Source organism: Falco biarmicus, chromosome 4 (genome assembly GCF_023638135.1).
Source record: "Falco biarmicus isolate bFalBia1 chromosome 4, bFalBia1.pri, whole genome shotgun sequence".
In the NCBI taxonomy this organism is placed as follows: Eukaryota; Metazoa; Chordata; class Aves; order Falconiformes; family Falconidae; genus Falco; species Falco biarmicus.
The window spans coordinates 112,403,376-112,431,299 of NC_079291.1; the positions used below are offsets into that span (position 1 = coordinate 112,403,376).

The following is a 27,924-nucleotide window of genomic DNA, read 5'->3' on the forward strand; positions in this document are numbered from 1 at the left end:
GTGCTGACAATGTCCTTCCGGTTGAAGTCCTGCACAACATCCTTGCTGATGTCACACAAGCCGTGTTCCCCTGACTCAAATCTCCGAAAGTCTCTGCAGACCCATTACACGTTACATGGTTCAGTCCTTAAATGTATATAGCATTGTACTGGTTGCATCAAATCACAGTACAGATTAACAGTGAGAAGAATGACGTTGGTAAAGGTTAAAACAGGGATGTGACCAAGCACAGCTATTTCCCTTACCCATCAGATATGACCTGCATTACTCCAAGTAACGAGTGACCGTTCCCTCCAACAACACATAGTGCAGTGAACCACTTTGCATCAGCTGTAGACAGGTTTACAGCTTTGTCCATAACTACCCTACCTAAGGCACTCAGGAACCGAGGGATCCAAGCTGATGACCTTTTCTATACCTTCCTCCTTTGTGCTCTATTACAGTTCTGATCGTAGGGTTCCCTTTCACTGAAGGATACACTGGGCATCACACTGCAGTATGGAGTCATCTGGGTGGTTTGGATGCTGCATTGCAATGGCCTGTGGGAACTCGCTCAACATCCTCTGCTGGAAGGCTTCCAGCCTCTCGTAGTCATGGCCCCGACACACATATTCTTTGTTCTGCAAGAGGGACAAGCATAAATTAAGTCTCCTTAAAAGTAAGTTAAATTCTAATAGCTTTTATATCGCTTTAAATTTTAATGCTTCAAAACCAAAGATAAATGACAATGCTAATATGAGAGTAAAATGTGCATTTAACACAGCTGATAGATTTTATTTCTTCCTTTTTCTTTACAAAGTATTTCATCAGGAAGTTATAAGTAGACTATTCCACTGATCTCTCAACAGAAAGATGTCTCTGATCCATACACACGTAACATTCAGTCCTACTGTCTTTTAATTGCTTCTCAGACAACTGAAAAGGGACTGGTTTTTAAATGGACTGTACTGAAACATGTCAACCGAAACTTAAGACTGTCACCAGCTTGGCTGTTCTGCACTGGGAAAGCTGCTGTCAAATAAGAGTTCACACCAGATGGATAAAAGTCCTGAGGATTTCATAGAACAGAGGGAGATACATGTTTATCAGTTTACCAGTTATCCTTAGAGAGAAGTCATAACAAACTGTTCACAGAAATCATTAATGATTGCTGCACTGTCACAGCCATACAATCCACTTCTGATCATGTTGATCGTCCTTCAGGAACTCCCCAGTCTATAGCGCAGTAACGTGGAAAAGCCTTACTAAGAATTCTCAGCGGCCACTTAGCAAATTCCCCTTCAGCCCTAAAAGCACTTTCCTCTTGAACAAAATTTCATTTCTGCTAGTAATGGAAAGCTTGCATTTAGATATGCCTCTTAAGGCATTAAACCTCTTGTGCAGAGTTCTTGGATGCTTTTTTGAGCCACCTCAAACTCTGAACAGCAGATACAGGATTTCTAAAGTCCTCAGTGTCATCAAGATTGTATTCCTGTGTCTCAACCCTGTTTACCACAAAACACAGTTCTCATCGGTGGTAACGTCTCCTGATGCAAGACCAATCAAAGCAGGCAAATTCCCTGATTCTGGTGGTTTTAATTCTCGTAACAATAACAAGAACTACAGGGAGATTTTTCACCTTCATAAAACAAAGAAAGGATCCCAGCAAACAAGAACAGTTCACCCTGTCCTATATCTTGCATTTAGAAGCCGCAGTATGTGCAATAATGTTTGGTTAGATGCTCTGGAAAAAGGTTCTGGTGCACAGCTCTTGATCTGGTAGCAAAATCAAAGAGAAAGGAGCACCTCCCCATCATAAAACACAGCCAAGGAGTGCAGTTATCTTTGGCTTTGCATTTCAACTGTATGGAACAGACCTCATGTTCAAGCTGTGACATATGTCACACTGTATGCATCAGTCACAGCAACCGATGAACTGGGAGAAAAACTGTATGATGAATCTTGACAGTTCAGTCTGTAATGCTCAAACTTTGCAGCTATTATTAAATTTGGAGTGAGTCCATGTTTAAAGGTGAATCTCTTCATGACACTTAACTGCATTTTCTATTTTAGCTTTTGATGGCAGCAACCCAGAAAACTGTAAGCCTATAAATAAAGTTATTGTGATTCTAAAAATAATGCCCTGAAAACACCTCAAAGCTAAATTTAATGGACTTTTCAGACAGATGCCAACACAAGATCTCTCAACATGGCTTCTCAGGCCTTACTTGAACTTCTAGTAAGTGAAAGACATGGACAGTTTTAATTTACTTATGTAGGATGGCTAGAAATAGATGCAGAGATCACAGGAATGTGAACAATGACTCTTCTAGACAAAGGGTCTTCAAAATCAAAGATGCAGAAAGAAGTGGTTATTTTCTGTCTTAGGCTATACAGCAACAGAAAAATAAATGAGAAAAGGGCTTGGAGTTATTTGATCAGTTTAAAACACTTCCATGTCCATTTGGAAATTTTAAATCCGTGTACATCTTCTTCTTCTCTAGAATAACTGCTTCCAATCTCTTTAGTGTGATCCATGCTGATGTGCTTGCTAATGGGCTTAGTCTGTGCTCCGCAACGTGTATGCTGTATGGATCATTAGAGAGAGAAAGGAGGAGGATGACTTTTAACGAGATTGCTACGTTAGTAATCTGCTATCAGAAGTACTGCTACCAAATATAATTGCAGAATTAACAAGGATTATAATTATGTACGCTCGTGTTCGCTCTTCATGTCTCCAGCCAAGTATCCATACCGTTACACCATTGTGCAAGGAGTAAGTGCTGTGCACTGAAAACTTGTGCGGTGTTAAACACAGAGGCCATGCAGGATCCACAATAAACCGGTAGGGTCCATAATATAATAAGCTAAGCTGGATTCACTGATACTACACTTCAACTGTAGCAATGCTTACATGCCATAATTGCTTTGTTGTCATGTATTTTCTGAAGCATCTGTTGTTAGATATAAAAAAAGAAATTGTCAGTTTTCTCTGGAGGCTGTCACAAAGGGGTAGCTACTGCTTCATGCCGCAACACTTGTCACTTCCTCGGATTCCTCTGCAGGTGCGTTCTACACACTGATTCAGGCTGCTACATTACGGCACTGTTAACTTCATCTTTGAACAACATGAAGCCACCCTTTATCCACTGGTATTTTCACCTTTATTAATTCCAGCTTGCCTTTACTTCCCTTGCCTGTGTTTCTGTTAAAAGACTGGCATGAAACACCAGTGTTTAAAAGCCAGTTAAAAAACCCCCAACAACTTAGTAATCAGAGGGAAATTTAAGAGTGCAGTTTGCAAAATGGTACACAGTTTGGTGTTTTGTAGCTTCTTGCTGTACAACTCAGGAGTGGTGCCACCTCTTGTCAAACCATTTCTCTAAAGAGGACATAAGACATGCACCTCTGGTCTCCGAAAGCACGTTTCAGGCTAGCTTGTCCTGTCAACCTAGATGGCATCTACCATCAATTTTCAGACAGCTGTTACAGCAGTTGTCAGATTGTATTCCTTCCTTGCTCTGAACTAGCAACAAGACATTGTGTGAATAAATATCCATTTTCAGTTTGATTCCTCATTAGGAAAAGAAGATAATTTTACTTTTTAAATGGATTTCAGACCCAGCTGATGCTGTATACACCAGCAGACAGTAAGCTCAAAGTGAGGATGGGTCTGGAGAAGCTGCGAGGCTTTTGTTGAAGAGAGAGGAAATTTTCACTTGCAGATAGCATAAGAGAGTCATCAGTCTGGTATTAGAATCCTGCTGTCATGTGAGACTTTTTAAAGCGTGATAATTTAAAGTGATGGAAATTATTTCAGTAATGACCCAGCACTGGTGCAATATAGCATTTTGCTTAATATAGAGGCAGTTTGTGCTGCATCTGCAGATTGTCAAAAATACACATAGGCATGAGTCAAATTTCTGATCTGTTCCTAAGAACATTCCCGATGGACCACATCCTTCAGTTCGGCCCAAAGCTGTTTCCACTTGTGCAGGCATAAAAAAATTAAGCTGAATGGCAGACATCATATCTCCACAACAAAAATACAAAGCCTTAACTGCTGCTCTGAGCCTGGTCACTTTGTCATATTTTGTATAACTCCGGCTTACCCGCAGGAAAAATGGGAATTTCCGACCATAAAAACCAACTCTGAAAAATTCAGGTTCTAAGCGCTGCTGTTCCATGATATTATCATAATACGTAGCTTCCATTTTCTGTGGAGAAAAAAGATAGCTGCTATCAAACAACCCTTAAAGCTGCACTTAAAACATTAGACTCTCAAGATACATTAAAATATCACGTTACTCTTTTGCCCCCACAGTTTTTTTATGAAAAGACCAAAATTCTGTTGAAGATAGAAATTATTAATTAAACAGTCTACATGGTGGGACAGGCTACAGTATCATCATAATCATTTTACCTTTTTGGAAATTTTTCTGTTGTATCTCATTTTAAATTTTAATTTTTTTTGCATTGCAGAATTAATGGCAAAGCTGAGATTAAGATCTATGTTGCCTGTCTCACAGTGTCCTATTCTCTCCTACAACTCAAAATCTATACCACTGTCAGGAAAGTTACCAATTCAGTTGGTTTTGCTTTAATTGAGTTGAGGGGCATGAAAGAGGGTGAAACAAAATTAAATCTTCTAACAGCTCTGTGCACCAGTAGGTTTAACATTGAAGAAAAATGGGATTTGAAAAAAGTAAAAGGACTTTTCTCTAGTTCTAATTATTAGTTTGGTGGCACTGTGCTAGCGTTTACATCAGGAGTGGGATTTCAAGACCTCCTGCCAAACTGAATCTGAGTTGAAATGCTCACAGGAACTGCACTACAGCGAAAAGAGCTTTTTTATGAGAAGAATCAGTCTGACATCATTGCTTCCACTGCAGAGAACCCTGACAGCAGCTTTGACTTAAGTGTTGCATCAAGGTTTGGTTCTTGGTTTGCACAGATATTAACTCCTTCTCTAAACGGGAGAAGCTCTCAAAATCACTGCAGGAAGAGTAAAGGAATGCACTGAATAATGCGAGTGGCATAGAGGAAGATTCTTTAGAGTGGGGAGAAATCCAGGTGAGTTCAGGTCAACACAGTTCAGATTTAGGAAACCTGAACAGAAAACATCACACTCAGGTGAGCAAAAGGATGAGTGACCTGGTTAAACTGATCAGCTGAGATGCTCTTCACCTGCCAGCCAATTAATCCAAATAATAAAGAGGCAGTAAAATTAACTAATTTACTGATATTTTAGGAAATAAAGTCTTGATGCATGACAGTAAGTTTGTTTGCTTATCATTTATGATCACTTTACTGATACGGTATTGCCTGTACACCAGGATCAGTTTTTCACACTGCCCTATTTTAGATGTGTACAACACACAGTGCACAACCCATGGCCACCCCTACTCTCCTCAGGGCCACTTTGAAGAAAACAGGTTCTTCAGAAGTGCAGTCCATGAGACCTAGTTAGACCTGTATCTTCAGATCAGAATAAATTTGACTTTTAAAGAAAATTTAAACCACTGTGTATAAGAATACTTCCACATCGCATAAATAGTAAAATTGGATATACACATGCTACTCCAGGGGACAAAAGCAGCTGAGCTATTTTAACATTCATGAAGTTTTTAAATAACAACCAGAACTTCAACTTTCTGTGACTGAAGCATAATGCTGCAAACGTGCCCCGATTTCATCATGTGTTTGGTTTTACTGGAGGACCAGATTCTTGTAAGTTGGTAGGGGTGCCATAGTTTGCCTTCTCCATTCTTTCTCTCTTGTTCCTCTTATGTCAACTGAGGCATGAGCTGCCCTTGATAGTTTTGGAATTAAAATGAAGTATCTATATATTGTTCAGGAAAGAAATAAAAGAAGATATTTTATGCAAAAATATATAAAAATATGAATTGCAACAGCAATCCCAGCACCCGTGTGTGTGCTGTCTCGACATACTCATGGGATTTTCCTGCTAGCAGTTACTTCAGTGGACCTACAAAGTCATCAAAATGATTCAATGCAAAGGAGTCGCTATAAATGCAGGGAGCTGTATAGGGAATATGACTGTTTTTTTGAGTTCAGAATGTTCTGAGAGGAGAACAAAATTCCCTGGGGAATGACATGGGAGTCTGCAAGGAGAGGAACTGCTGCTACTTACCCGAATCCAGCTGAGGCTCTGATAATCATAGAGACTCTCATACTGTATGGCCAGTTCTCTGCACAGCGGGATGCCAAACTCCCAGCTCTGTGAAAGCAATGCAAATCACACTCACAGCAAACGGAATATTGTTGCCAACTCAGATGAGGGGAATATGGAAACTCAATTCTGGGAATTAATTTTCTATGAAATGTCAGGGATTAGATGTGAAAATGGAACGTGATGAAACAGTTTCCATTAACTATCAGATTAATTCCTTCTGCAAGATGGTAACGCAGGCATATGTTCCACTGAAATTACACACACATGCTGCCCGTTACTGACAGTTCACTCATGAGACTGGGAAAATAATTTGGAGAAAGATTAATATCGCTGACAATTTTTCTTCTTGTTAGACACCCCTTCACCCCACCCCCACATGTCCTTTGCTCTCTGCGCTAGGACTCCCTGAAGTGAAGGGTTCAGGCCTGGCCCCCAGCTCAGCACTCCCCCCCTGGGCTGCTGCCGCCTCCTGAGAGCACCAAACCCAGGAAACACTCACGGCGAGGGACAAACACCCCCAGGACAGACCTGCACCATCCCACTAACTGAACAGCTGTATTCAGAACTGAAAGCAAACCTCATCTGTTCCCCTGACAGTCTGCACACAATCATCTTCCCTAGTTGCTGTTCTCGTCTCCCTCGGCAGCCAGGAAGGAGGAGGCCGAGTCTGTGCGTACCCGCCTGTGAGGAGGCTCCCCCTGACCCCACTTAGCTTCTTTGGAGTGCTCATTTCACACCCCTGAACTGAAATCTCCTCTCCCATCATCTTCTACCTGCATAGACTGGACACCTTTGGGGGGAATGACTGTTCCGTACCATACTCATAGAACACCAAGGTCTCAGCTGAACTTTATTGGATTAACTTTTATGCATTACTGGGCTAACTTGCTGCATGTTCTAACTGGGATGCTGTTGCAGTGAAAACAAAATTAATGTGTGAGTTAGACCCAAGTGAGTTACACCTCGAGTTTTAAGAATATTAATAGCAATATTGTAAACTATCGGTAATGGTAATCAACAGTAATTATGTAAAATATTAGCATTTAATATGGAAATAAATTTTTCTTGTTACATGTACCTTCACTTATAAAAGTGAATCTCTGCACTGTTTGATTTAGTGTATTAGGTACTTTACAATGCTTCCCTTGATGCACATACTTTCGCAGTTTCTGTTCTTTCATCCTCAATAATAGCAAAGCTGTTTATCTCTGAATAGCAAACCCAGTAAGTGTAAGAACCTTTTCTATTAAAAGGGGTAGTTGTAAGAACTAAAAAGGCAAAAATAATGATCCTACATCTCTTTGGCTTCAGTAAATTACAAAAACTTACATAACTACTTGCTAAGTAAAAGATTCTTTCAGAATCATTTTGGGTATTCTGACAGCATTAGTATTTTGGGATGATGGGAAGCCTGAGTTTTATTTAGGTAAATACAATACATACAATAGGAAATGGACTGGAAGACCAGTTACTTGACTATTCAGAATATTACTTGGGTTTCTGTGATCTCAAATTACCAAGATTTTTGCTGTGGGTTGTCACCATGACATACAAACTGATACACTGCACTGAGATCAACAACATTAACCATTTAAGTGTTTATATCTGCAAACACAAACACCGTTGCTGTTTTTTATAGGTTTCAACATTCTTTACAGAGATCTTATACAGAGATTTTCAGTCCTTAGCTGATCTGTATTTACTTGGAAGAATGGAAAAGAAAACTCTCTTCTGAAACACCTGACCAGGCATAAATAGATTTTGTCAGAGAGTGTGAGCAGAATCTTGCTTCCAAATGGAATGCTGTGGCTAAAGCCTACATAGTTCTCTTATCTGTCTTCCAGACAGAATCAGAAAGCTAGCTGGCTGTCTTCCCTTGAGGTGATCCTAAAGATGTAACCTGTTCATGTTCCTTTTCTGATGTGAATTAACTTAACAACAGGTAACCACATCTCATTTCTCTTTATACCAGCTCTTCTACATGTACCCTGATGCTATTCCTTGTCATCCCAACTCAGGCTTTCTCTCTTTGTTTCAGTTAAGACTTCTACAGAGAAATCCCACTGTGCTAGCTAAATATTCTGTAGATACAATATGAGATAGAGAAGCGAAGAAACACAATATATAGGTAACTTCTTAGAAAGAAAAGAGTCTGCAGATATTTGAAAGGAAAAGAGAATGAATGAATACCCAAGTCACTGGGATCCTCAGTTTTAAAACCTGTGATGTTAATGAGTACCATCTTCACAGTGTAGAAATTTAGTATGTATTTCCATGTGCTATGCAAGTGTCACTTCCCCCTAAAGCACCCTTCTTCCCCCTTCAAATTATTTCCTCATGTCTCCACTGTTAATCTCCCTTGTTATTGTTTTCTTTTTTGCCAACGTCTGATCTGTTTGCACATTGTACATGTTATGTCCTTCACTTGAAAAGCACATTCACATGGTATTTCTTGCATCTTTCTCCTGTTGCACCAGCAACTCTCAGTTGAGCACCACTGACTGCACACAAGGAGGCACAGAGACAATCAACATGAATGGCAGCCTTTATTTACTCACACCCCAGTGTGCAGATTTCTTTTGGAAATACGATTCACATGGGGGTGCACAAGAGAAATTAGTTCAGATGTTGGGTATGGAGCACACGATCTAAAAATGAACTGCTTTCGAAGTAGCTTTGGGTCTCTCACGGCACTTGGCTGGTGCTAAGGAGAACACACCGTGCTGCTGTGGTGGGAGCTGGTCAGAATTTTTAGCTAATAAAATCTAGCAGGGAACTCGACAGAAAAGGCTTTGTTAGTTTTCAAGCTGTTGCTGTCCAGAAGCATGATCAATTGGGTTCGAACTGTTCCATTCACGATCGTCTTCAACTAGAAAACCTCGCGTTTTAACAGACAAAATCGTAGTTGTGAGCTAAAAAAAAAATAATTTTCATTTAAAGTTATGCCCTTGCACACAGGGCCAACTGAGCCATAAACCATTTCAAAGCACAGCAGAAATCAGTAGGAAGGAGCACACAACCAGAAGGTGGCTAGAAGCGTTTGGGGACCCCTTGTTCCTCCCCAGCATGCGGCTGCTACTGACAACGTGGTTATGACGGGCACTACTCAGCTCTGCACCCAGCGCCAGCCCTGCCGCGGGCCCCGCCACCGGTGCCACCACGCGTGCCCTCCGTTGGCATGCTGGTGTGTCAGACTCAAAAGGCAGTCTTGTGGCCACAGTTTTCCCCCATTCCTGTGCTGAAGTTTTCCCATTAAGCAGTGCAGAATCGTTACACCCTCTTCTGCCTGCCTTGGCCCCCTTTACATAGTGGAAGATGCCAGGAGCAGCATGAGAAACTTCACTCTAGAAATGTAACTGCAGGACACAGAACAACAAATCCCACTCCAGGGCCTGAGGAGGGACCTTCTTAGGGTGGTCCAGAAAGAAAATACCTGACACAAGTTGAGGGAAGCAAGTTTCTTGCAGCCCCTGAGCTGTTCCCTGTTACAGAGCAACAGAAAGAGGGCTGGAAGGCAGCAGCAGGATTTGGCTTCTCAGCATCTTTCACTTCCATAGTTTGAGTGACATACACACTACTTAAGTGGATTATTTAGTCATTCAGCTACCATTTATAATAAAGGAGGATTAAAACACAAAGTCAAGTAACTCCAAAAACATCCAGTGGGGAAAAAACCTCAAGAGGTTAACACTCTATAATACGCTAGGAGTTTTACAGCAAAATTACACCTGTCAAGTTTTTACTCCCTTTCAGTGCATATATGGATTGCCTGGTTTTGTCAAAAATCCAGGCTCACTTGTTTTACATAGTCTCTGTATCATCTTTGCCAAGTCACGACAGTACAGTACAGCAATATTTGCACGTCAGTAATTCATTTTTTTTAAGTGCAGTCTGAAAAACCCTGAACATTTCTGAAACTAAAGAGAACCATATATAGTATTATTACAAGAGAACAGTTCTACTCTCCCCCTCCCCCAGTTCTCCTTCATCACTTCCTCCTATACAGGCCACTTCTTCCTACATGCAGGAATCTGCCTTCCTTTTGCAGGTTCTGTAACGAATGTCTCTGCCATATGCAACTTTCTATTATCCGGGCTAGGAAAGAATTATCTGGAATGGCAAGCCCGTATGAATCAAACTGCATTTGCATTTAATGCCACTGTCACTGCTATCACAGGCAAAACCAACCCCGAGGCGCACATACAGATGCCATCTTCCAATAATATAAGCTGTAGGAATTCTTCTAAAGAAGGGAAAAATTTGAAAATATTCTGACAGATGATACCACTTTTAAGGTTCACCACTGAAATGTTCCCAAAACACCACGACACAAGGGACTATAACACCTACATCTGCAGTAATTTTTAAAAAAATATTTATTGTACGAAAAACATACCGAATATCTGAAATTGAAATGTACTGATTTTCTTCTTCTGCAATGGATGAAATGGCATTGTAATTGAAAGGCACTTTAAAATAACAGTGACACTGAAGAGACTTAAATCTTTTTTAATAGAAGGACTCCTACAGTGCATTGCCTGCCGTTTACTCCTATAGGTTAGAAACAAAACAAGTCCTAATGTGACTCATAACACAGCAATTTCCACAGATTAACTACAAAATGCAGTCCTGCCCCCTCAAAGCTAAGGAACTGGCATTCGTAGACCTTTCTGCTGTAGCAGGTGGTCCAAAGTTTGGTTTAAAGGTATAAAAATGTTTTGGTGTTTTTCCTGTTGGCCTGCTTAAACTAGTTCCAAACGTTTGGCGTAATGAAATACCCATATCCAGTGGCTCATCTGTTTTTTTTTCTCCAGAGAGCCAAGAAGCAATTTGCCAAGCTATAAAACCTTGTGATACAAATTTACTTCCAGACTACTGAACAGAGATGATAGGCTTGCAAGCCCTATGTAAGTCAGGAAAAGGGAAGTAAGCTGCTGGAAGAGAGAAGAAGTTGGCATACCTTCCCTTTGTTGAAGTAATGGATAATCTTACGGCACAGACCTTCCTTACGTTGCCACTCTGACTGAGATGGGTAATGCAGGAACTCTCTCAGAGGTCTGTCCTCCCACTGAAGCAACTCACAGTACAAAAGCAAAGTAAATGCAGCCTCTGTTGGAAATGCAGTTATTGAACACTGAATCAATCACAACAAATAAAGACAAGCAATGGGTTGAAAGGCCACTAGAGCTGCTTCTTAAACAGGCTGGCATTCCTGATTTACAAGTTGAGAAAACATTCTGAAGTCTTAGATGAACATTACATTATTCTATTACTTAAAATAGCAGCACAAAGCTGTTTCCTATGAACCTAATTTTTAGGTACAAATCTGCCAAGTTTCTTGTTGCTAGCTACTTGATTTGAAAGCACAGTCATATATCAGATACTCAGATATGTAACTAGATTCGGGGGGCCTGCAGCTGTGAACAGAGCTTGGACAACACAGTTAAGTCTACACGCTTTCTAAGTGCTCCCTAAATACTACAGTGCAAGGAAGTATGGCGAATTGTAATCTAACAGTGGTTTTGTGATATTAATCTTCCTCTACATTTGATTCCACTGCTGTGATTCTTTTGATCAGTCTTCCTCACAGGACACTTAAATGTAGAATCTGGAGCGTAATGGAGTAGTTGTATGGGCGTGTGGGCACGGACGTACATTATTTGACTTGAGGGAATGAGCTGGACTCCAGCTTCTTATCTTCCCAACTGCCCTAACCGACTCTTTTTCCAAAAGGATACATCAGATGTTTGAGTGTAACACTGGGAGAGTCAAAAACTTTCACCAGGATTTCAAGCAGATCCCATATGGTGTCTTACTAACCTGTATAGTTTTCAGCCTGTAAGTGCATGTCACACAGCTTGTGGATGTAGCGGATGTACATCTCTTCCTTGTTGATTTCAGATTTATAGAAATTCTGTGAAAGAAAGAGTGAGTCATTATTCTCACTGAGACTCTTTTGTCATTCAAGATAATCAGCAGCATCTGTGTGTGTATAAGGTTGTTGAAAACAAAATACGTCATTAGCCTAAAAGAAAAGTAGTAATTATTTTCACATTCACACTGGTTTAACTCACTAATTTTATTGCTTCACAGCCCCCACCCCATCCCCCTGAATGAAGGCAGTCAAAAGCTGAAGGAAAAGGTGAGCGAGGCTGTCGAGCCTCTGGCACCAGGGCTCTCGGAGCTCAGCTGTACGGCCCGAGGGACCTGACCTACCCACCCCGCCTGAGGCAGGGCTGGGCTAGAGACCCCCAGGGGATCCTCACAGTCCCTGTTCTGTTCCGCCACCCCAGTGCTGGGATTCTGAAGCCACCCTTGCCTGACACAGATTCCCATCCCAACCCAATTTTGACAACACGGCACAGCATCACAAAGGGATAAAGGAAACGGCTTTACCATGAGGTTAACAGTGCAGCCAATTTTCTTGTTTTCTGTTTCATCTCCTTTCATACAGTCCCTAAGAAAGCAGAGCAATGTTGAAACATACATCTCCAAAAGAAGTCCTTTTAAAATAAATTTGAAGCTATCTTATCCTCCAGAGAGTTTTCTTGGATCACAAAGAACAGTTAATCATATCCTTTATTTTATAAAAGTTACTCTAAGATAAATGCCCATATTATGGCTTAAATGATATGAGAACTGAGTGTCCCCTTACATGCTTGACCTAAGAAGCACCTGATATGACTGCTATTTAATTTCTTACAAGAATCTGAATAAAAATCAGATAATAGTGGCCAAAAATTATCTGAATGAGATCTACTATAAAGGTGAAAAACTATTTTTTTATCCCGGCGTAATGTTTAGTGGTTACCTAGTCAAAGGATTAGCTTCCTTTCAGCATGCTGAAAGATATGCCACTAGTAATATGGACTAGATCACTATTTTTTTCATAAGTAAGTTAAATCCAAAATTTATCTTTAGTTTCTGGAACATTTTAGAGGGTCTATTAGAAATTTAGAGGAATTTAGAGGAATAAATTAGAATATATTAGAAATTACTGATTTTTACTTTGAAAGTCACATTCATTTGTGAAAAAGAGGAAAAAAATTAAAGCAGTGACACAGCAAACTGTCTTGGGAACTACTCTGTCAGCTGGACTCCAGAAGATGCCCGTGTATTTCCAAATACTGATGCAGTTCCCTGTTCTCTCCTGGGAATGAAAAAATCTGCTGTGTATTAAAAATCAATTAAAAACTGGCATCTGTTCCTTACTTAAGCATGAATATGTATATCTGTGTATCAAAGCTGCATTGATAGCAGATTTAATTTAAAAAAGGAAGTTCCCTTTAGATGTGTCTCAGATACCTGGTCTGGCATAGGAGTGGTACAGCAGCTGTTGTCAGGAAACAAACAGCAGATTGGATCAAACTGGTAAAGGGTAACAAAAAGAGCAAACTGAAGAGCACAGAAAAGGATTTGGGATTGCAGAATACCCAGCCGAGTTACAGGGTTTCACCTATAATGAGCAGCAGCAGAAGAAACAATTACTTGAACTCCTGTCAGTAGGCTAAAGATAGAAATATTTGGGGCAGTTCTATATAGTTTCAAATTGTCTATCATTCCATAAAAACAACTCTGTGTGTGAGTGTATAAAGTTAAAATATTTTTTTGTAACTCAATCAAAATTCAGCTGTATTAACACAATAGTCCTGCAAACTTCAGTCTAAAACTAAACAAAGGATGCCCAATTTATAGTGGAGTCTTGCACACATGAGTCACCAGCTGACATGCCAGACTTTCCTCAGATGGAAAGTTTTCCAGCCCTGCATGTCTCGATGAGGCATTCAGCACATCTTGGTTCAGCAAGGCATTTGAGATCATTCCTGCATTTAGCATCTATTTCGCTGAACTAGATGAGACCATGCCAGTAATAGAAGGAATTAATCATTTAGCAACCTGAATAAACCTAAGTACAGAACTACGAACTAAAAAATGTCTTCACCTTTGCTGTTATCAGGAACGAGCATACAGGAATGAGAACTGGGGCTCTAGAGATGAGGAATTCAGATTTTTGCTCAGAACCCAGCAGCAGTGAGTTAGGCTTGCTTAATACTTGCTGTCAGAGGCCCATGCAGCTTGATAAACAATAAAAATAATCCCTGTAGAAAAGAAACCCGGTACTACCTCTTTACAATCTTCTTATACTTAGAATATATTGCTGTTGTTGGTAGATACCTGTAGTCAAGCAGACGCTCCATGAGACGCGTAACTGATGTAACAAAAGAGATTCCAGTCTCCCGCCACGTTTCCTGCTCAATCTTCTCCAGCAAACTGTTGGGAGATGTGAAGACAGCAGGTGAGGATTCTAGGGAAGTGGTGTAGTGCAAGCAGGCAGCTGTGGACAACTCGGTTTCTCCCTCATGAAACTGATTCATAGAATGACCGACTGATCTTACCTGGGATAAGGCCCAAAGAGCTGGGTTCTACTCCAGGCAGCATGAAGCAAAGACAAGGAAATTACAGCATTGACAGGAGAAGGACAAATACTGTCACATTGCCATTTAAAATACATGTCCCTGCTGTGGCAGTGGCGTTGGAACTAGCTGATCTTTAAGGTCCCTTCCAACGCAAAGCAGCCTACGGCTCCATGAAGAGGAGCAATGCTCATGATTCCCATGCTATTCCCTGTAGCTCCGATACTGCTAACCGCAGTCAGAAGTTGGGAGTCTAAACCTGCTGCAAGTATCTCTCCTTTGCTCATCCCTATATACATTTTCATCTCTAATCAGCAATCAACTAACCAACCTTGAATCACAATTAATTTAAAGTGTAAATAAATATAGGCAATTTGTTCCTGCTCAGCAGGCTAGACAATACAGCAAGCATCTCACTGAGACAGCTGGGAAGGCTGAGAGAAGGCTAGAGTGAAAACACTGAAAATCGTATTTCAAAAGTAAAAAAAGAGCGTATTTACATGATAGTTTCCTGAAACTGGATTTCCACTCAAACAATTTGCCATTTCTGCACTGGTATGAAGAAGGAAATCCTGCTGGGTGTTATACATGTCCTCAGAAGAGGCAAACTCTTCTGTACGGGAATGATTTCCAGCTGAGGGAGCCAGTTTACATTTCAGCGGTATAGCTGAGACAGCAGAATTCGGGGTCAACTGTTTATTTCACAGAGCATTTATTAACTCCGTGGAATTGTTTCCTCAAAGTTCACATTGTTCTCAGAAAAGTCAGTAGCGAATATAAACTAAAAGGCAGCTGGACTTCCAGGCTACGTTTCTTTGTAATGCATCCAGTCACTATCATCTAAAAATAAGTAACAAGCTACAGTCTATTAATTCTTAACATTTTGGGTAACAAACGCCTTCAGCTGGAGCAAAGGGAATGCACAATATTCCTCTTGCCAGGTGAATTAAAAAAATAAATAAATTATTTCCTTTATCCCTAAAAGACTTAGCCGTACACATAACAAACCAGGCTTCCCAAGGCTGAAGGTACACAAACACATTTGCATGCTTCCCAGCTTCCCAAGATAAGCATGCGGGATGGGCAGGCTTATCTTTCCTGAAAACAAACGAGTGTGCCATTTTGAATTCAGAAATACAAGTGTTTGTTCTAGTGAAACAAAGGTTTATGCCTCAAACTGCCAGCATGCTGTTGGGGGCTACAGAAAATCGTCTGGAATATATGGCTAAAATTCTGCTAATGATCTCTGTGGCTCACTGGAATACTAAAAGACGTAGGGTTTGCTGCTATGACTCCCAGAGTTCAAAATAAGTCCTTCTGAAATAAACTAAGAACACTGGAAATGAAATTTGTAGACAGGTCAGTAATCAAAGGTAGCTAAGTGGAAAGTCAGATGTAAAGTCTTTATCCTTATGAGTGCAGATTTTTGGTGAAAAAGGGAGTGGAAATACAGTATCATGATGGACTCTGGAGAAAGCAACTTGCAAGTGTTGAGCCAACCAAAACACGATCTTCAAAAACTGCAAGAAGCAAAGGACAATGCTGATGAAAATCTTTTTTGCCCTACCAAGGCCTGCCTGGCTGGACAGCAGCACCTGGCTGCTCTGCGCAGCCCTAAGGCCGTCACTTCTCTTACTGCTGTGCAAAAAGGAAGGCGCCAGCTGCTCCGGCACATCGGGTTTTGACAGGAGGGTGATACCCACTTACCTGTGCAGCCACACATTAGATTTCACAGAAAGAAGACAAAGAAGGACTCAGATTTTTATATTCTTTCCAGAATGAGAGGGACATATTTCTGTTTCACCGAGCTGTGTCACGAAAACCTGCCCGAACCCCTTGGCTGCTGCCTCGGCAGCCGGGCCCTGTAGCCTGGCTCCGCAGCGCCCGCGCGGCCCGACGCGGGGGCTTACAGCAGGCTGAAGAGCTCCCTGTAGTTCTCGTCACCCTTCCCTTCGGACACCAGGCTGTCCAGCTTATCGATCAACTCGGCTTCCACCTGGATGAAGAATTTGGTTACAGATTAGCTGTTCAGGTAGAAGACTGGAGTTCCAAACACCAGGAAGACCAAAGAGTATTTCATTTCTCGTGCCCTGGGGCTGCCCACTGCTATGTGTGAGTGATCTCTGTGGCTCAGTCAAGGGGCCCACCTTGCTCATTCTGGGGTGAAATAGGAGGACTACAACTAAATTATCATTTTGGTTATCAGGGTCTAAATGAATCCTGGACAGGTAACACTTCTTTACAGGGATTTCTGAAGTTTATTGTCTTATTAAATAATCATTCAGAGACACTTTTTGTGTACTGGTATCTCAGATAAATGATACCCTGTACTGTAACAGAACATCCGCACAGAGAAACTAATTCATGGCATGATCGCCACCGGTCTCCTGTGATGGTTCTGCTGGTAGGTAACTGATTTCCACTCATCCAGGCATCATTACATTGGAAGATGATTTGTTTATTAAACCCAGCTTTGTCCAGCCTTTATGTGATGCATTTTCTTTTCACAACAGTATCATCACATTTCTTTTTCCTTAGAAAGGTTTTGAATCTGTATTCATTTCCCTCCAGGTCTTAATATATCATATAACAAAGTTTGATGTCAGGTATTCCCATAACACTGATTCAAGCGTAGAAATCAATGTATCTACCATTAAACAAAATTTCATGTAGTCTTGGAAATCTTGTAGGAAACATACTTTCAGTACTAATGAAGACAGAGGTTTCTATAGGTTGAAACTGTTTGTAGAGATATGGCTTGTTTTTATTTAAAGACAAACACAGTTTGAGTTTCTCTCTCTTTTTCAGCTGCAAAGGAAGTCAAGATGAGAAGGAAAAGCAAATCACCCGGTGGCACACAGAAGGAGCTGGTGCTCTCCTTGCTGAAATCATAAAAGTGAGACCTGATTTACCATGAATCAGACTGCATTGTTACACAGTATCACTGGAAAAATAACCTTGTTAAAACATGAGCTACTGAAGAAAATAAAAAAGTAGGGCTTGAAAATGAGTTTCCAGAATTTTTATGTTTTCTGACAACCAATTTAGCATTCAAATAGTAAAGAGAAACTAAAAATTAAAAACCTGTACCCTGTCTTTGCTTGTGATGTACAGTGACTTGATAGAAATCAGCAATGCGTCTGCCCAGCCACCTGCCGCTACAGTGGCGACAAATAACTTCCTGGTTCCAGCAGCTAATGTTAGTAAGGTTTAATACATCTTGTCCTATTTAACTATTTATTTCATTCTCACTAATACAGATGATTATTCTGTCTTTTTAATCTTAGAAAGTTACAATATATGCTTCATAAAGCAGTGTGGAAATTTGCTCCACCGGTAATTTAAGAAATATTCTTGGAGCTCTAGTTTAGAATACATTAGTGATTATAAAAATTCAGTGAAGACTATGAAGAGTTCATCTTGACACAGAAAGTATAAACAGGTCCAGAAACTTGAAGACGACTGTAGGTACCTATAACTGCAAATGCCAGAGCAGGGACTGTTCTGTTGTTATGCTAAAACAAGCAAAAAGAGGATATGATCAGATGCTACTGTAATAATAATGGTAATTGCAGTAATAAACGAGGGAGTTAAGAGGAACAAAACCATCAGTGCCTGGTAATACTTTTCCACACAGCCTTTAATAGGTCAAGTTGTGGAACACGTCTGTTATTCTCCCGGAACAACAGATTAGAGCTGGCATTTTAATGAGTGGGTGGATAACAAATAATCACATGAATTATGATAATTTAAATAAAAGGATTTACTACTTCAGCACACTTATCTGCAGACACTTGCCCCCAGTATTGCCCCAAACACAATGACAATGAGGCATTGTCATCTGAGGAACTAGTCCAAACTGATCCTTCATTGTTAATATTTTGCAGTTCAGGGATCTGTTTTGCCATGGAAGACTTAAGCAATTCCCTGACTATGACTGGACAACAAAATGATGATGACTCCTCTCCTTGCTTTGCAATCAGAGCTCAGAGAATTGTTGTTGGGCATAACCGCTCCAGGAGAGCTGCCAGGATTTCTTAAACAATATACAATCACAAAGTCTATTTCAAAACACGGTATAATTATTTAATTATACCATACCATTTTCTAGCTGGAAATTGAAGACAAAAAAGCAAAACCCACTGTTTTCACAAATACTGGTGAAATCCTTACATCTCTGTTTTTGGCTCTCGGTCTGACCTATTTAACGGTTGACTAATAATCCAAGTGAAACCAATGGGAGCAGTGGGAGCCCAGCATTTACAAAATTATTTTGTCTTCCTCATCTCTGGTGTGATGAGCACATCACTCCTCTGTATCCACGGGAAATGCAGCTTGCTGTGAAGCACACTGTTTAAATGAACTTGGGTCTTTTAATAGTTTTGTAAATTATGCTTCAATTTTTCTATTTTTATGTGTTTACATGACAACATCTTCACAACCAGAAACAGATCAACAGATACAGACTCCTTGCTTCAGCTGTTCATTGCAGGTAGAGCAAGAAAAAGAAAACTGGAAATGCCTGGGAAGTGACTTCACCTGTTTGAAGTTGCCATTCTTTCTCTGCTCCCAGTCCATCATGTCATGGAAGATAGGGATCATGATATTCCGGACTTCTGGTTGTGGAACAAGTGTAACACCAAGAAAGGGGCCAATCATTCCCGGAATAAAGTGAATCTTATGCTCGCCTGTACAACACAGAGCAACTGTGATTAAATAAAAGCCTTTGTTATCTGTCACTGAGAAAACAGGGAACCCCTGCAGTAATGACATATACAAAGTAGTAGGCATGAGCATTAGGAAAGCAAACACGTTGTTTTCCTGAAAGGACTGGGAAAAAAAATATTTGCTTTACACGGTTCCTTGTGAAGTCTCTAAAAGCATTTTAAATTTCACTGTAAAAGCCTTCAGCAAAAATTGTCAGTGCATTTTACTTGCAAAGGAATTCAAACTGTCAAAAATAACCAAACTAAAACATACTAACTAGGCGGAAAAGAGGCCACAGATACTTCCAATTTATGAAGAAAAAGATTTTGAATGGGCTGCTGAGAACAGTGGCATTTGATAGAATAAATTAGATTTCAAAGAACTACAGAGTTCTTCATTCTCAGTGCTCTGGAAGTCTCAATTTCGTAACCGACCTTGACTCAGGACCAAATTGCATTGCTTCTCAGCAGCAAACCCCACGGTGTTCTGCTAACACTCTCTTCCGTGGCATGCTCACTGTGAGTCGCAGAGAATAAATCAAAATAGCCGCATTCAGCGATATGTATCTGTATCTACATAGGTAAAACAGGCTTCTCACTTTTCATCTGAATTTGTCTAGCATCATTTTCTGGCCATTTGATCTCTGTTATATTGGAGAGCCTCCTATTCTCCACACAGATGCTTAGAAACTGTAATCAAGTCTGGTCTGGCAGTAATATCATCCCTCTTCCTTGACTCAGGTTTCTTCCATATTTTCTCAAATATTATGGTATCTTTTTTACTCATGACACTTTACAGGTAGCTCCCATGCTGCTGATTGTCAGCAAGATACATTTGTAGTCTTTGTTTTCTTGAATAGCACTCCTACCTATATTCCTACAAACTAAATGTTTGGGGTTTTGTATCTGTTGCTTGCAGCCACATTATGAAGTTATCCAAACTGATCTGTGTCATTCCTTCGTGCTCTTAATGATTTGCCTGTTCTAAGGTAAATTGTACTATTTGTGAACTCTATCAGCAAACATTTTCATATTTTCCTCTGGACTACTACATGCTTCCTTTGTCCGCAAACATTTCCATAGGTGTCCATCTCTGGTCCTGGCTGGAGGCAGGACAGTGGCCCAGCTGGACTTGCTCTCGTGCAGTACAGATGTTATTTGGCTTTTCTATGAATAAAATCCTGAATTACCTAAGCCCAAGACTGCTGCAGCACACTTTTGAAAGCACAAGTCCTAGATGAAAAATCACCATTTACCTTTTGAGACCTGTGCCGAGACGTGTTGTTCCCCATGTTGTAACATGCTTAATTTTTTAATCAAAATATACAATAAAAGGTCAATTGAATTGCAGAAGTTGCAATTTTATCACAAACATTGTGTTATTGTGGACAGGGCTTTTGTGGGTTTTGGTTTTCTGATAATTTTTTTTTCTTTTTAAGGCAGTAATGTAGAATTTGGAACGCATACCAGATACCTGAAGCCCCAAAAGAAGAAGCTTTACTGTATGCCACTTCTGGTCTTTATTATCAAACACATATAGCTACGGTTTAGTGGGGCACTCGGTAGTGTTAGGTTTACAGTTGGATTTGATGATCTTAAGTGTCTTCTCCAACCTAAACGATTCTATAATTCTGTAGTTATGAATCATGACAACTTTGAATTTTGAATCATCCACACAATTATAATGTCAGTTATAGCTGTGAAGATTTATATTTCTGCTTTACAGCCACGGATCAGACAGAAGTCAGAGAGTAACAGTATATCTCCATATAAACCTGACTGCAGCACAGTTGAATGGATTAGATAAAGCTGATTTTGTATTTGCAAATACATAAGACCCGTCACTGATGCGTCAAAACAACCAAAACCTGCCACTGTCATGTTTGCGAAGAAAGCATTCCAATTCACAGGAATGTATTATTTCAAATAAAAAAACTATGATGGGACATAAAAGAAAAAGCGGTTTTGGTGGAAGAAAAGTGCTTTCTGGTTTTACAACTCTTAAAGAGAAACTAAGTATTCTCTGACCTCACAAAAAGTAAAAATATAAAAAAAATCGAACAGAAACGTGGGGTTACTTTAGCTTTGTTAGGACAGAGAGGGAAGAGACATACCCAGGTTCTGCCACATGCTGAAGAGCTCATACGCCATCATGACTCTCATATCACCGTATCTGAAAGAGAGGAGGCAGAGAGCTGCCTAGTGGAACAAAATCTGGCAACGCACTGATGTTAAGAAAAAAAAAAAATCAAATTCACATTTAAGTCAATGTAAGAATATCAAACAACTCGACTAATCACTGAACGCTGTATTAGGACATCTACTTATTTATTTGCCAAGCATTTCCACATCCTAAGTTCCGTAAGAAATCACAGTGACTTGTGGTAGAAAAATAAGTCTCATTTTCTGAGGTGGCAAAAAAGGCTGGGAACCCAACAAAATGTATTCTTACTTATCCAGAATCTTCTTCCTCTTAGCTGGTGTGGCGTTTTCCAGTTGGAGACTTGGCTGGTTTATAAACAAAACTGCCAGGCTGAAGTAAGAGTTCCACACCTGCGACACAGGAAGGAAGCTTTCATCATTGCACTCCATGAAGGAAGTTTCAAACAAGGCTAGGAAGACATATGTTCCTTTCTTTAATCAAGACGTAACCTAATCAACATGTATCTGAACCACTGAGACAGTAAACTCTTAAGGATACCAATGGATTACTCAAAACCTGGTAGGAACTAAAACCCCCAGGAAGGTAACGCCCCCAGGCTTTCCTCAGGGCCAGAGATCGACAATGAATAAACTTGGTGACTTCAGCAAAGTTGTAAATTGTTTTTTGTGTAGGCTAAACAGATTTTATCCCCCAAAGATCCCCACAGATTACCCTATATCATGAATGAGAGCCACATAATTTCGTCTGTTTTCCCAAAGAAATGAGGCTTTTGCCATCATGCTCTGTGTGCGTGCACCCCGGTATGTCTGGCAGCTTTTCCTTAGCGACAGTGAACCTGTTGCCCATTTTCAAATATAGCAGACACAGGGAAAACACTGCGATACTGGGTTCCTCCCAGTTTTAAGTCAATGGCCAGAAAGAGGCTTCTGGGAGAGGAGGATCACGAACGCCCCAACTTCAGGAAAAGTTGTCTGAGTTTACATTTTATTAGCCACGAATCTGTCAGACAGCATGCTTCATTAGCTCCACTGCTGACGAAGACACTAGTTTCCTTTATGAGGGACTCAATTTTCTTGATTTGATCTCACAGTGTATCTGTTCTGCTTCCCCTCAATTCCACAGCAGATTCAAATTCCTGTCTTCTATCAGCTAGGTCATCTTCCTCACAGACACTCAAATAAATGCTGCAAACAGAATCAGCTAATGCAGAGAACAGCCCTCACTCCTTTGTGGCTGCTAGTTTAAGAAGATGTCGTATTTTCTGAGTATCTTACTTTAAAATCAAAGTCCGTCTCTGTGAAATTCTTATGCAGCGCAGAAGACAGGTACTGAACGGTTGTAACTATGATACTGCAGTCAAAAACAAACAAAAAAAACAAAAAAAGCATGTTTGAATCCAGCGTATAACACAGTACAGTGGTTTGTGGTACTGATTTTACGGTATGTACAGAGTCAGGCAATCTTCACGTAATCACTGCTAGAGTCACACCGAAATCGCCTATTTATCTGTGTCATAATAAACAATTTGTACGAAGTGATACAAGATTAAGAATTTTCATTGTTCCTGTGACGCTTGGAATTTACACAGGAGCATCTGAAGTCCTGTCTATCTTGAACACCTGGGCCACGTTACCTCCAGTGAAACGAAATACACTCACCTTCCTCCTATTTTAGGCAGAAAGATTTGTTGGGGTTTTCTTCCCAGAGATGAGCAACTCAGAAAGCTTTTTTCATTCTTGGCTATACAATGGTCCTTCATCTGGTTCACATGTCAAGATATTTGTATTTTGCCAATTCTGGGTTCCCTGGTATATTTTTGTAGGTGTATATGTGTACGTATAAAATTGCTTTTAACCAAGGTAAATACACCTTGGTTAAAGTCAATCAAGGCATGCGATAAATTCAATAAACAGCATGTAGGAAAGGCAACAATTAGTATCAAAAGAAACACCACATCGCCGATCCACATGCAAGCAATACTTCCAGTAACACCGCTGAACACACCTATCAGTCTAAGGGTTTAATGGCAAAATCATGCCAAAGGCAGCCAGGTAACCTACAGCGTCCAAGGCAACTGCTCCTTCATTGTGGATTTTTCTTTTCTTACAGGGCTTCGTTTAAACTTTGTGCTTCAAAGACTAAAACCGCTTTCACTTTTCATTAGCACTGTGAACTCCCAGAGCATGCAGCTCAGATGAGCAGCCAGCCTCTAGGAAAGCTTGTACGACATCTTGTAATGGGACCGCTCCAGTTGCCAGTTGGTCAGTATAATTCTATAGGTAGTCTGTCTAAAGAAACTAGTAAATAATTCCAGCCACCCTGTGTTCATCACACTACTGCCATTCCAAACAGCACAGTACTTAACTCACCAGAATCATGAAAATTAGATAAAATTAAGCATTAAAATGGTAAATGACAACTTAATTGAGAAATAACTCTGTAATGCACTTTGTGTTGTCACTAGGGTCTGCTCCTCCTTTTCTAAAATAACTGCGTACTCCTCCTAGGTAGGTTAAGGAATGATGTTCATGGGAAGAGACAGATGTTTAATGCAGTAATTTACTGAGGATGGCAGCTGAGAGGCCTGTCTGTAAACACCACTTGGCATGGGCTCCTTGCCACGTGGTATGAGAGCTGCTGTGCCACTCTCACCTTCAACGCAGCTACTTCAGCTGTGAGTTTAAACTTTCAATTCTGATGCCAGTGCAAAGCAGAGTTTTAAAAAATCGCATGAATACAGAAGCCCCAGTTTGGTCCAGAGTGCTAAGATAACTGCAGAAGGAGGATGAGTGCTCCAGAATTCCTGTCTTGATCACCATATCTCAGTCTGATGAACACACTGCATCACAGGTTTCAGCTGCCCAGCTGAGGAGAAAAAATTCTGATACAGAATGTCAGCAGTTTATACCTGCTTCTCTACTTACTTGCTGGTGAGCAACCTCATCACCATCCAGTCTCGAGGAAAGACACTCATTTTCATCAGGTTCCGAAATACACAGAAAATCTTCAGAAGGAACTCCTGTCATGTAGGGAAAAAAAAATTTAAAAAATCACCAGCAGTTGCAGACTGATTTCTTGATTATAAGAAAGGCAATCAAGCTAGGCATGCTCCACTTGAGCATTGTGTTACTAGGCCATTCGCCTGAAAACATGGAAACAACATATGTTGGGATATGGCTCTATTCATTCTGTATGCACCTAATACAGACTAAGCAAGGTGCGACTAGCCGTCTTTTAAATCTTAAGTTCTACAGTGAGATGTGCATAATTGTATATGACTTTACTATCTAGAGCTCCAGTGCCAATCTGCAGCTATTTTTCAAATATACTGGAATCATAATCATTTATGCATTCATTTAATTACCGTATCTGTCCAAATTTCTTTGCACTTATGTCACAAATTTGACAAAACCCCACACACTCAAGCCCAATAAAGCTCCTACATACGCTTTTAAAAATAGTAACAGAAAACCCCATTTCTGGCAATATGCAGGTGAAAAGACCTCTTAAACACATTCAGCTGAACACCTGCTTTCCCCAGAAAATCCCCAAACATAGAGATCATTTCTGGTCTTTGACTGCCTGTACCTCTGTATTTGCAAAGAACAGCAGCGAGGATCAAACATGCCAAGTTGTTGGCCTTGCAAATTGTTTTGGTTTTCTTCTACACAAAATCAAGATAGCACAGAAAGCGGCAGTGCAAAATTTGTTCAGAACTGTCCTGCCATTATGCCTTAACTGCAGTGGGAGGTCGGGAATGAGCATCTCTGTGCAACTGAGCTCAGAGTAAAGCATCAGAAGATCCTTCACTCCTGGCCTCATTTTGGCCTCGATGTAACAGCAGTAAGTGAACATAATGCCTTTCCGTGCAAGAAGAAGTATTAGAAGTATTATTACAGCAATATTTGCAGGGGGGGAAAGAAAGTAATATATTTTATTAGGTCAAATGATAGTTGTAAAAAAAGTTTGGTATGAAATCTTCAGCCTCTGTGATACTCCTGGAACGTGTCCTTCAATTATCAGAGATACAATATTGTTTGTTCTTATGAGTGTAAAGACAAATTTCAGTTCAATGACAAACGTTTTCACTGGTCTGACATAAGAATATACTTTAGATATGTTTTAAAAATATCTATTAAAATTAATATTAATTTACTAAATCATTTTCCTATGAGCAATTTGAAAGTTACCTGAAAAGTAGTAATCTCAGATAATTATCAACCTGAGATACATTGAACCCTGTAACCTAAAGTAAGAATGATATCATCCCAAATTTCTTTCCGAGACCTATTCAGCCTCTTTATGTACATGAAATATTTAGAAGCTGAAAACCTATTCAGAGAGGACTTCTCACTGTTCCTGTATTTCATTTGTTAAGGCAATTTAAGTTATATAAGGCCACATGATATTATTCTACTTGTCCATATCTTATTGAGCGCCATGCTAATCAACAGCATTTTATATAAAATCTTGTCTTTATTCGTGAAATGATTCTGCCTTTTAAACAGACTGTTGTCAGAGATTCTCCTCTTTCCTATGGAAGCTGAGATATAAAGTTAGTTTCTGCTGTTGTGAGATACATCATCCCAAAATTTCAGTGGCAAAGAAAGCCACCAGAGAGGTCTGCACCCCTCACCAACCCCTTCTGTTCATGAAGAGCCATATTTTAAGTTAATGTTCACAAATCTGGGAAGCATGCAGCAAGTGGAGTAGTAAGGTTACTGCTTTCCCAAAAAAGATTTCATCTGCTAAAGACATCTGTATCCCTGAAAAAGCTTGAAATTCTCTTTTGGCATAAAATCAACACCCTTCCTAAGTAAGCTCCAATGCATCTTGTACATCTAGTAAAAGGCTATAGAATAATTACATCCACAGGATTAAAAAAACCCTGTTCCTCTGACTGTGTTCTGTAAGGTACAGCAGCGATATCCTTTTAAGTCTCATAACAGCTATACCGGGACTTCCCTTGCTGTTATGAAGATAATTCAGTGCCCTGCGATCTGAAATGTTTTTTTAACACAACACTTATTATTATACAAGTGCAAGGAAGGTCGGTGACCAGAGTGCCCGTGAATGGGAACGGGAAGCAGAGCAAGCAAGGCTGGAGGGATTCCCTTCTGCTCTCCCATTCCAAGTGAATCACCCGACAAACATGATGCTCTGTCGTACCTTTAGTTCATCCTTGCTTTGGAAGTTGTCCAGTAAGTGCTGGAAATGAGTGTCTGACATCTGACGAAGCAAAGATAAAAGGCAGGAGACATATTCTCCCTGTTGACCAAACAAGAAACTATTTCATTCAGACAATCTGAGATTTCATAATTATAAAACTCAACCCGGGGTGGGGTATAAAGGGAGGGGTCTGAAATGGCCCCAATGCCTATGACAGGAAAGCTGACATGCACAGAGATTAAAAATACTGCATGTTAACAGTTCTTGACTGTTAACACATAGGAATACACCTCTTAGAGGCTCCTCCATGGGTGCCAGTTTTAAATGTCTTTTACCCAATATTGTAGTCTAAACAAAAACAATTTAAAATGATTAATACAGACGTACATGAGTAGCCCTCCGAGCATGCAGGTTTTGACAATCACCTTTTTCAGTTGCTTGATATACTGTGTCTATCAAAGGTGTGACTGCGGCTCATGCAGACATACCAGGCGTTATTTAAACTAATTGGCTCAGATACTCACAACAGTATAGTGATGACAGCATGGGATCAGTATGGGCTACAAAAGGCGTCTGGAATCTCATAAATATTTGGCTTATTAGTGTTCATCAAGTTATGTGCTGTTGTAGCTAACAGTACTCCAGTAAGATATTCTGAATATAGTTGGGCAGGCCTACATGAGCTACAATTACATTTCTGGCCTGCAAAGCAGATGCACCCTAACCAGTTACCACAGTATCCCAAAGTGTTTTCCAAAGATGAGCTCCCCCATTTTATATATCTGAAAGCAAAGCACAGAGAAGTTAAGCAATCTGTCCAAGATAACAAGCAAGGCAGTGCCAAGAACGTAAGGACTATGTCTTTTGACTGCCACTCCCTTGTGCAACACTTTTTCTGTGACAATGAGCAGTTAATTTGGAAAATTAAACTTCCTTCTAAGCAGTATCTAATAAGATTCTGCATACCACTGTGCTGCGAAATATAAATTCAGGAACAAATACAAGGGGATTTTATACTTAGGACTGTCCATTCCATTGTAATTTTACTTTTATTTTTTTTTTAATTGGCTCAAGTATCTACCCAGAAGCTTTGACACAGGTTGTTCCAATAAACTTTACAGGGTTGAATTTCCTTAGGATAAAAGGTCTGCTCTTCTGTGCGAGGTGTCAGTGATAACAGTAGGTCAAACGGTAGGAGTAGAAGGAAATTGAGATGTTACTGGACATTTGCAGGCTACTGCCTTTCTTGTTTTGTATCAAAGAACGTGTCTGAAGCTACTAAATGCCTTGTTCCTT

At 40.2% G+C, this 27,924-nt stretch overlaps 1 protein-coding gene across 12 annotated transcripts in view; it reads right to left on the minus strand.

Annotated features, from left to right (window-relative positions):
* DOCK3 (dedicator of cytokinesis 3) overlaps nt 1-27,924 on the minus strand; it is a 225,308-nt gene that overhangs the window by 24,233 nt on the left and 173,151 nt on the right. For 10 of the 12 annotated variants that reach the window (XM_056337656.1, XM_056337658.1, XM_056337650.1 and 7 more), the window contains 15 exons: nt 26,629-26,727; nt 24,384-24,478; nt 22,734-22,809; nt 21,748-21,848; nt 21,410-21,468; nt 19,129-19,277; nt 16,500-16,585; nt 14,572-14,598; nt 14,351-14,446; nt 12,572-12,632; nt 11,996-12,089; nt 11,136-11,284; nt 6,134-6,220; nt 4,092-4,196; nt 479-620 (listed from right to left, as the gene is read on the minus strand). In XM_056337656.1, the coding sequence (XP_056193631.1) occupies nt 479-620; nt 4,092-4,196; nt 6,134-6,220; nt 11,136-11,284; nt 11,996-12,089; nt 12,572-12,632; nt 14,351-14,446; nt 14,572-14,598; nt 16,500-16,585; nt 19,129-19,277; nt 21,410-21,468; nt 21,748-21,848; nt 22,734-22,809; nt 24,384-24,478; nt 26,629-26,727 (1,426 nt within the window). The remainder of the gene's footprint in view (nt 1-478; nt 621-4,091; nt 4,197-6,133; nt 6,221-11,135; nt 11,285-11,995; nt 12,090-12,571; nt 12,633-14,350; nt 14,447-14,571; nt 14,599-16,499; nt 16,586-19,128; nt 19,278-21,409; nt 21,469-21,747; nt 21,849-22,733; nt 22,810-24,383; nt 24,479-26,628; nt 26,728-27,924) is intronic. The other 2 variants (XM_056337652.1, XM_056337648.1) reach the window with 1 other exon arrangement.